At 58.4% G+C, this 10,179-nt stretch overlaps 1 protein-coding gene across 1 annotated transcript; it reads left to right on the forward strand.

The window, feature by feature from the left end:
• The first annotated feature begins 1,308 nt into the window (after nucleotides 1-1,308).
• RAB7B (RAB7B, member RAS oncogene family) lies at nucleotides 1,309-4,684 on the forward strand. Its single transcript, XM_008923738.3, has 6 exons — nucleotides 1,309-1,327; nucleotides 2,415-2,476; nucleotides 2,598-2,724; nucleotides 3,006-3,221; nucleotides 3,736-3,861; nucleotides 4,303-4,684. Exons 1-6 carry the CDS (start codon nucleotides 1,316-1,318, stop codon nucleotides 4,381-4,383), a joined length of 624 nt encoding a protein of 207 aa, XP_008921986.2. The 5' UTR covers nucleotides 1,309-1,315; the 3' UTR covers nucleotides 4,384-4,684.
• The last annotated feature ends 5,495 nt before the right edge of the window (nucleotides 4,685-10,179 follow it).

The raw sequence follows: 10,179 nt of genomic DNA on the forward strand, positions 1-10,179 counted from the left end.
TGAATGCAGCAATACTCCCTGAGATCCCATAAGGGATCTCTATATTGGAGAAAAAAAAATACAAAAATGAGGGCAGCCAGTGGCAAAACAAAAGCTGGTGGTCTCGGAGGGACCTCGTGCCTGGGTCCCTCTCAGGCCACCAGCAACCACTGGTTCAGGGTGAGGGAGCCAGGAGGGTTCACAAGATGGGGGGACACCCCACTCCCACTGCTAACCCCAAATTCTACAGAATGTTTGGCAAAGGCTCAGGACCTGCCCTTGCACGTTGGGAAGCACAGCTCTGCCTTTGCAGCCAGGGCCAAGCAGGTTTTCCCACTCCAAAAAAACGTGGGCACCAGCCTGGTGCTCAGAGAAACAACCAGAGGCTTCCTCTGTTGCTCCATGGTGGCAGCTGAGATCCTAAAATCCCACTTGCCAGTTGAACACTTCCTCCTCCAGGAGATGCCACCAGGTTTGGTTGCTGGGGCTGTCATCCTGGCATGGTCCCCTCCTTTTGGGATGCTTGGATATCTGGCTGGCTGTGGATCCAGGGCAGGAGCCCCTATGGAATGGGAGTTGCAGGGATACAGCAGGAGGTGGAAACGCTCCTGCTTCCCACCCTGCCCCTCTCCTGCCTGCAAAATGAGATGAAGATAGAGAGAGCTCCCAGCCCCCTCAAATAGATCCCACAGCCCCCCTCACCTGCCACGGTCCCCCCACTGTCCCCAGCTCCCAAATCCGCTTATCCCACCCTGCACTATCAGAGCCGCCCGAACAAAGTCCGGGATGGCTCCCGGGATGCTGCCGAGAGCTGTTCCCAGCCCTCGACAACCCCCTCGGCAGGAACGCAGATAAGGGGTCCCGCGGAGGTGGGTGAAAGGTACCGGGGGGATTCTGAGCAAGAGGAGAGGCCAAAAGTCAATCCCAAACTCCAGCGGACGAGGAGACCTTGTTTCCTTCCCCTGCCATGAGCCGAGCGGGGGGGGCTCGCAGGCCCCGGAGCCGAGGGCATCCTGTTGCCCATCGAGGCTACTCCTGTTGCATCCGAGGGCAACTCCGCTGCCATCGGGGACTCCTGTTGCTCCGAGGGCAACTCCTGTGCCATCGAAGGGCAACTCCGCTGCCATCCGAGGGCAACTCCGCTGCCATCCCAAGCGCCCGCCGCGGGCTTCCTCCGCCAAGCCCCGGCAGAGTATCTCGCCCCTTTCTGTGATTGTCACGGAGCGGCGGCCCCGCAGACGCCTGTCTTCTTGGATATCCTTCTCTCGCCTCTCCCTCCCTGGGGCCGCCGCTGGAGCGTGAGCCCAGAGCCTCGGATTATGCGCCCGGCCGACGGATGCCCCGGCAGGTGAGTGCTCTGCCCTCCGGTCCCTCCGGCCCCCGGGATGCAGCTGAGACCCCCCCCTCGGAGCAGGAAAAAAAAGTTTGGAAAACTCCATTTTGAGTTTAAAACCATCCGGCCTCCGAGGAAGCTGTAAAAGGACTGGGAAGAGAATGCGTGCTGAGACATGAGGCTCTGCCTGTGCCCGGGATGCTGCCCACGGCCGGGCTGGGGTGGCAGAGGGGTGCAGGGGGGCCTGGACCCCACAGTTGAGACCCGCCCTGGCAGGGGGGGTGTTCCAAGGGGGAATGGCGAAGGGCTGGCCAGCGCATCGGGGAAAAATGCAGGGAAGAGGCTGCCAGCGTTTCCATCCGTGCCTTGGCCGGCGCGGGGCCGGGCGGTGCCTTGAGGATGGGGCTGCTGGGAGTGCCGGAGGATGCTCATCCCGCCTGGGGAGGGGGTTTGCTGGAGGCGCTCAGGGCTCCTGGCCAGGCACAGAGCATGTGAGGACACCAGGACATGCTGGGATGCAGCCCGAGGGGAGCCTTTCAGGGTGCTCCTGGGCTGGGATGCTCCCCGGGCTGTGCTTGGGGCACCCGAGGAATTCCACAGGTTGGGGTCTTCTTTAATCAATGTAATTTTCTGCAGGATCCCCATTGTGCACCAGGTGTGTGTGCCAGGTTTAGGGGGAGGGACTGTGCTGGAGAAGCAGTGGGAGAGGCAGGGAAGTTGCTCCAGCAGCTTTGAATGGAGATGAACTGGCGTGTCTGGACGTGCAGCAGCACCTTGGGAGCTCGTCACAGGCAGTGACGTGGGCTCGTCATGGGAGTTTCTGTCCCCACCATGGCTGGGACATGAGTGCAGTGGGGTGGTGGCACAGCACAGACATGGCATGGACACAGTGCTGGAATGGCATGGACACGGTGCTGGAATGGCATGGACACGGTGCTGGAATGGCATGGACACGGTGCTGGCACAGTGCAGACATGGTGATGTCCGTGGTCCCGGGATGGATGGGGAGCATGGAGAGGCCACAGGGAGCAGTGGCTGCTCCCACACCTCACCAGGAGCCAGTCCCATCCCCACAGCTGGGTGACTCTGTCTTGTCCCCCAGGGCCCGTCCATGGATGCCAGCAAGAAGGTGGATCTGAAGATAATCATAATTGGAGCTCTGGGGTAAGGAGCAGTGCTTGTGAGGGAGGGAAGCCCCCCATGTGGGCTGGGTTATGCAGCCCCTGCTGTGACTGACCCCCTGAGCAGTGCAAATCCTCACCAGTGTCCCTTTGCCCCCTGCCAGCGTGGGCAAAACCTCCCTCCTGCACCAGTACGTGCACAAGACGTTTTACGAGGATTATCGCACCACGCTGGGCGCCAGCATCCTGACCAAGGTCCTGGCGGTGGACAACACCCCCCTGAAGCTGCAGGTGAGCAGGGCTGGCACTGCCTGGGGTGCCCACCCTCATCCCACGGGCATGTGTGTCCCACCACGTCCCGCTGTCCCCAAATGCCTCCCGGTGTCACGCGGTGCGGGGACGGATTCACAGAGCCCGATTCGCAGCATCCGTGAACTATGGTGGAATCCCACTGGAGTTTTGGGAGCTCAGCACTCCCTGAAGCTGGTCCCCTGAGCTTAACAGAGCACAGGGCTGCCAACACCCACCCTGCTCTTGTTGTGTGTCTGTACCTGTGCCCTTCTCTGCCCTAGATCTGGGACACGGGGGGACAGGAGCGATTCCGGTCCATGGTGTCGACCTTTTACAAGGGCTCGGATGGCTGCATGCTGGCCTTTGATGTGACAGACAGGGAGTCCTTTGAGGCCCTGGACAACTGGAGAGATGACTTCCTGGAGAAGGTCATTCCAAGGGAGCAGGATTTCCCCATGGTCGTGCTGGGGAACAAAATAGACCTCTGTGATCGGCAGGTGAGGGTGGAGAGGAGAGAGAGAGGGATGAATGGCCCAGGGCAGGGGTGGAGTCACCATCCCTGGATGGATTTAAAAGTTGTGTGGATGTGGCACGTGGGGACACGGTTTAGTGGTGGGCTTGGCAGTGCTGGGTTAATGAATGGACTCGATGATCTTACAGTCTTTTCCAACCTAAATGATTCCATGATTGGAATGCCTTAGTGTCCTAATGGCTTATGAGCGCTGATCCTCCACCTGCAGAATCTGCCTTCTCCCTTTTGCTCACATGAAAACCAGGGCTCCAGGCAAGGAGCTGCCACCTCCCCCTTGCCTCTTGCAGGGGATAAGCAGCGTCCCTCCACTGCCCTTTGACAGAGACTGTCACTGAAGGCAGCAGGAATTACAATATCAGGCAGCTGCCTGCAGTGCCAGCACCCTGCCCTCACCTACATGGGTGTGGAGGGTCCCCTGTTCCAGCTCTCCAGCAGCCACAGGCATCCCTGTGAGGTGGCTCCATCCTCCCTTCCCACAGGTACCCAAGGAAACTGCCTCAGCCTGGTGCAAGGAGAAGGACATCCCTTATTTTGAAGTCAGTGCCAAGAACAACATCAACGTGGCAGAGGCTTTCGAGACCCTCGCGAAGCAGGCGCTAACGACGGTGAGCATCGCTCCTGCTCCAAGCCTGTGCTGGAGGCAGGAATTCGGGTGGGGAGTTGGAATCAGCGGGGGCTGGTCTGACAGACCCCCCCAGCCCACCCTCTGGTGTGGAACAGCTCCTGCTGTAACGAGTAGGAGAGCCCTGGGAATGAGAAATGCATCAGTGTTCGATTTCTTAAAATAGATCCTAAACCGGTTAGAAAGGAGTAAGAATTGTTTCCCTTTGTGGGTGTGTGGCACCCACAGCGCGCCAGCACTGTCCTCTAGCGGCCATCTAACAGGGACATTCGTGTCCCCACGCCCTGCACAAGGTGGCTTTTCCCTGGATTTTGCCTTTAATCCCAAATCAGGACTGAACCTCGGCACTCCACAGTCTGTCAGGCTGCTCAGGCTGGCTCTGAGCTGAGTCCACTCATCCTTTGTCTTCTCGATTTTTTTCCAGTACAAAGGGATTTTTGAGAGTTATTTAACTGACTCCATCAAACTCACTCCCTATGACAAGCCCAAGAAGAGCTGCTGCTGACCCCGGGCACTGCCCACACTGGACCCCACAATGCCCACGGCTGGAGCCCCCCCCAGGGGTCTGTGCCCCGTGCCCATCCCAGGGACTGTCCAAGCCAGGGCACAGCAGGACCAGCCCTGGACACACCGGGACCAGCTCACTGTGCACCCCAGGACTTGCTGCTTCCCACGGCTCTCCTGAACCAGAAAATCCCAAATTGCTGCTGTGTCACAGTGGCCTCGTCCCCCTGGATCCTCTGTCATCTGGCACTCGAGCAGGCAATGCCCCTGTGGTGATGGTGCCAGTGGTGACAGTGCCAGTGCTTCTCTGGTGACAGTGCCAGTGCTTCTCTGGTGACAGTGCCAGTGCCCCTGTGGTGATGGTGCCAGTGCTCCTGATGCCTTTCCAGAGACCACGACCTCGGCCCCAGGGCTGTCCCTTCCCAGTGCATGGGCTGGTGGCCCCACGGCTCTCACGGTGCTCACAGGGGGGACATGTGGGGCTGGTGGCCTTGACAGAGGGCTGAGAGCAGCTGGGTCCCCTCCTGGGATCAGCCACGGAGGGGGCAACTGTTCTGTGCCTCAGTTTCCCCTCCATCAAACACCTTCCACTCCCACCCCACCCAGGGAGGATCCTCAGAAAAGCACTTTGTCAGGGATTCTTTTTATGTATATATATATAAAAAAAGGGAAATTAAATATTTCATTTTTATTTACATTTACTTGTTGCAAAATTCTCCAGTGGTCACGCAGCAGGAGGTCAGGGTGGGGGCTACAGACTCCTGTGCTCCAGACTTTCCTCCCTGAGCCTGTGCCAGCTTCTCACAGCTGGGGGATGCATTTTGGGGCTGTTTTTTTTTTTTTTCCCATTGCAAATTTAGGGTCAGGGGAGAGAAGAGGTATCTAAAGCACCGTGCAAAGAGGGTGTGTAGTGGTGGCATGAGGCCTGGCAGGGGTGGCTGTCGGCAGAGGGAGCCTGCTGGGAGCAGAGCCAGGTGCCTGCTTCCCTTCCTGCATCCATCCCACTCTGGATCAGGCAGAAGATCTTGGAGAAGCTCTGTCGAGCCACAGGCTGGAGCTGGCCAGGGATGTGGCCATGGACGACCCGTGCCACCTATCCCACAGCCTGGGGAGCCACATCCCTGGGGCTGCAGCATCCCACTTGCTGGGCTGGATGGACTCAGGTGGATCCCAAGCTGGGCACTCAGCCTGGTAGGTCTGAGTGCCCTCCACCACCAGCCCCATCCACGCTGTCCACAGTGGTCCCACAGAGCTTCCCAGAGGCACAGGGGCTCTGTCCTGGCATCTCCTGGACCTTCCCATGAGCAGCAGCCCCTCTGTGGCTGTTCCTCACCGGCTGGGGACAGCACCCATGGGTGGCAGTGGCAGGGCACAGGGCTGGCAGTGCGTGCAGGGAGGGTGGAACCTCAGGGAGGGCTCAGCACGGGGGGTGTGGGGGGCTGCAGAGCTGGAATCAGACTGCCCCTCTCCTGCACGTAGAGACCTTCCCACCCTCCTCCTTGCGAAACACTCAGCCTGTTTATCTGGGCACCAGGCCGGGGAGAGGATTTGTCCCTTAATACTGGGAGGAGAGGGGCATTAACTATTTCACTCCCGAGCTCTGCTGGCCCTTTTCCCACCCTGTGCCTGCCCAGAGCCCCCCTCAGGCCCTGCACCACACGCCCCATCCTGGCACAGCTCCGGGCTGAGCATCTACCAAGTGCCTCGGCCAGGGCAGTTTGGACACAGCTTTCGTGTCAAGGGCGATGTTCTTTCTAATCACACCCCTTCCCCAGAAGCTCTCAGTGCTGGCAAACAAAAAACTGATCTGTTTTACCCCAGCAAGCAGCAGTTTGGACACCCAGAGCTGAGCAGACTCGCTCAGTGGAGCGGGTGCTCCCCCGGCCGGGGCTGAGCAGCCGCTGGCACAAGCCCAGGGCTGCTGTGAGTGCTGGAGCCCAGGAGTGGCAGGAGCTGGAGCCAGGTGGGAGCTGCAGGCTTGGCTCGGGGTCCAGCTGCAGACTGGGCTGCCCTGGAGAGGGATGGCCAGGAGCACTCAGTCGAGCTGGGGACAGACCTTCAACTCCAAGCACAGCTCGCTCCAGGGCCCTTGTTCAGGCTCTGAGGTGCTGGTTTGAATTGGGTGGTGCTCCAGCACTTTGTGCATCCACAGAACATCATTCCAGACACAGGAATTAAGACTGAAGGATATGACAACCTGGGCAGCTGGCAGGATCTCCAATGGCATCGTCACCCTGCAGAGATCCTGTCTAACACACCTTGCAGGGGTCCAGCACCGTGATGGAGCTGACCAGAGCCATCCAGCTCCTCTCCTCCCTCCATCCCTCCTGGGTAGGAGCACTGGCATGGTCCTGCCAGCCAGGCAGCCCTGGGACAGCCAGGAAGGCCAGGAGACCGATCAGGGTGGCACAGTGCCAGGCAGGATGCTGGCAGGAGCAGTCAGAGGTGCTAAGCTGGTAACAGTATCCTGCGGCCGAAACTTGATAAAGGACAGGGGGAGGTTTGTAACACGTGGGATTAACAAGGTCAGCTCGAGATTTTCTCAGGGTGAAAATCAAAGGGAAAAATATTTACCTTGTGTGACTCAGTGAGTTCCTGTGCAGGCAGCAGTGCCCGCTCAGCCCTGAGGAGAGCCCGGCCAAGGAACCAAACCTGAGCCTGAGCCCTCCTGCTCTCCTGCCCTATTTAATAACCAGAGACTTCCCAGCTTGGCCAGCACAGCCAGGCTGCACTGCTGCCTTTACAGGTTTTCATTCACTCACCCAAACTACAGAAATCAGCTGAAGAATCCCAGCCTGAGGATGCTGAGCACAGAGTGGACACCATCCCAACCCTACTGGCACATGTGGAAGAGCTGCTCTCAATATTTGCAAAATTAGTACCCAACACTCACCCCAAATCCCTGACTCCCAGCTGCAGTTTGCTTCAGTGCTGCTGAGGTTTAATTACTCCCGAGAGCTCTTCACCCTCTGCCATCCCTGCTCTGAAAGCACATCGTGTGCTCCCTGTTACCTGGTGTAGCCAGCCCGGCTGAGCCCTGACTGCTTCCAGGGGTGGGAGCCTGGTTGGAGGGGCTGGATTTGCATCACAAATGCCCTGGGCAGGGCTGACAGGCAGCGGCTCCTCCGCTGATCCTGCCTGAGGCACATCCCAGCCTTCCAGCGACAGGCAGCAGCGGCAAAGAACCACGGAATCAATAATTTGGGTTGGAAAAGCCCTCCAAGATCATCAAGTCCAAGCCCACCACTAAGACATGTCCCTAAGTGTCCATCCTCTCCAGCCGGTGGCAACTGGCGCTGGGTGGGACTAAATTCTTTTCTTGAACATGTGAGAATCAAAACAAAGCTGCGAAGCAAATCTTTAGAAATCAAGTTTTCCTGTTTGGAAGCAGAAACCGCATTAACCTGCTCTGGGATCGAGAGTAACACAGTGGCTTCAGCCACTTCAAAGCACACCTGATAAACCCCAGAGGTTCAAAGTTCCAGGTAACCTTTCAAAAGCTTCAGACGTGAAAAATACAATCATGGCATCACGCAAAGCCTTATCTCTGTCCTCTGGTGCCACCGGGCAGCAGGTAAGTAAACACATTTGTAGGTCAGCAAAGGTTTCTGCAGCCTCCCTGGGCCATGGTGGCCACTCCTGGTCCCTCTCACCTGCAAGGAAGGGCTCTGTGTGGTGGCCTGGCTGGGCACAGGGCAGCCCTGTGGCACACTGGCACCTCTTTCCACGAGCACTCCCGATGCTGTTAATTACCTGACTGACTGTTCTCTGCTTCCTCGATCATTATTCCACCCCCAGCGAGCAGCAGTGAGTGGGTGACACTAATGGGATTGGTGTGACTGTCCCCCTGCAGCTGCAGGGACACACAATCAGCCCCTGCCTGGAGCACAGCCAGGAGGGAGCAGACACCCTCCCCTCTCCCTCTGCTTCATTGTCCACCTCTTCGTGGCAAATATTGATGCTTCTCCTTCACACCCCTCACAGGGGAGGTGTTGTTAAGGTGTCCCAGCTTGACCACCCATGTGTGGGGTCATTTGGGGCCACAGGGGCTGGAGCAGCGGGGCCGGGGGACACGGCAGGACTGCGAGGCAGCACGTAGAGGGGATTAGGGGCTGTGGCCAGCCCTGCAGTCAGCTGAGCTCCGTGCTGAAGTCAGCAGCCAGCCTGAGCCTGGGGCAGCAGCAGAGTGCAGCCCACTGGGACGGGCAGGGTGGCTCCAGCCAGCCCGGCACAGGGAGGCACTGCTGTCCCGCTCGGGCAGCGTCTGCTCCAAGGGTTTTCCACCCCTCTCTGCAGTCCATGAACCCTGCAGAGATGCTGAGTGCTGCAGAGAGGATCCCATGTACGGGACAGACTCACAAGCAGCAGCAAAAGCACTTGGAGAAGTCCACGAAGGACTGGTTTCACCAGGGTGGGAGTGCTCCCTGTGAGGGGCCAGGCAGTGACCGAGGCAGGACAGTGGTGCTCACACGGGGTGGATGTGCCCCTCGGCACAGGGGTGGACATCACCTTCACCAGGGAGTTTGGGTGATGTGTGAACCTGGAGAACAGGAGCAGCTTCAGGCTCCTGCTGATGGACACCTGCTGCCCAGTGAGGAGCTCACTGCCCCCAAATTGCACAGAGTTTGGGTTGAGATGGTCCATACTCTGTCCTGCACGAATAAGCAGCTCCTCAGAGCACAGACAGACACGAACAATGGTGGTCTGCAGCTTTTTGGGTCAACCCACTGGCGCTGGCCAAAGGGAAAATGTAGACTTGCTTCCTCCTGCTGCCCTGGCTGAGCACCCCCAGGTCTGCATGAGGCCACCAGGCATCCCTGGGGATGTGGCTGGGAGAAGCCAGGGCACATGTGGACCAACAGAGCCTCCCTCCAGCCCTGGGTGAGGCTCAGAGCAGGGAACACCTCTCCTGCCAAATTCCACTCGGGCATTTCATCCCTCTGGCCCAAAATGGTTTATTTAGCTTTAAATGCCCATTGACCAGCGACCCTTTCGAGGCAGGTTGGCACCTGAGCTGGCTCCTGGCCTCGTGCCACCTGCACCCAGCCATGGCTGCAGCACGACAACACCCTGCCTAAAACATCTGAAAAAGGCCAAGCCGGCTCTTCCATCTGAAATCCGGCTCCTGATCTCTCACCGGGGGTGACAGGACCCCCACCAGAGCAGCCCTCATGTCAAACACCTGAGCACTTCTGCAGGTATTGACCTCAGAGCCCCGAACAATGGGATGCTTTATTTCATGGCTTATCTCCCATCGCTGGGGTCGGAGCATTTGGGCCTTAATGAGTTGCCCGAGGCCACAGAGCAGCAGCAGGGACTGGGATGGGACCACATTCACTTTCCCCCCTCAGCCCCCCTGCTCCAACCTGCACAAAATGCTGGTGGAAAGAAGGGAGAAGCCACACGTTCTCCCAAATTCCTCCACACACACCTTCTCATGTTTATTGATTTTTTTAAAGACTCATCTGTTGGGTTTTTTTTGATTGGAAAACACCCTTTTACTAGAATTCAATTGTTTGAGCAAAAAAATTTTGGTTGACTCTCCTCATTTGGAGTGGGCAGAAAGCCTTGAGGGGTGGGGGAGGCAGCTGCCAGAGCCAGCCCCCAGCCTGGATTCCAGAAGAGCGGGATATTCCACATGGCAGCCCATGGGCTGGGGCCCCCCAAGGCTGAGGGGCTGCTCCAAGGCCAGGAATTTTTGATGGACAGCATGTTCTGGGGCTGCTCCCACCCAGCCCAAGGAGCTGCTGAGCACTGCCTGTGCTCCTGGGCCTTGGGCAGACCTTGCTGGGCACTT

The sequence above is a fragment of the Manacus vitellinus genome, unplaced genomic scaffold (genome assembly GCF_001715985.3).
Source record: "Manacus vitellinus isolate BGI_N305 unplaced genomic scaffold, ASM171598v3 scaffold_47_pilon, whole genome shotgun sequence".
Lineage (NCBI taxonomy): Eukaryota > Metazoa > Chordata > Aves > Passeriformes > Pipridae > Manacus > Manacus vitellinus.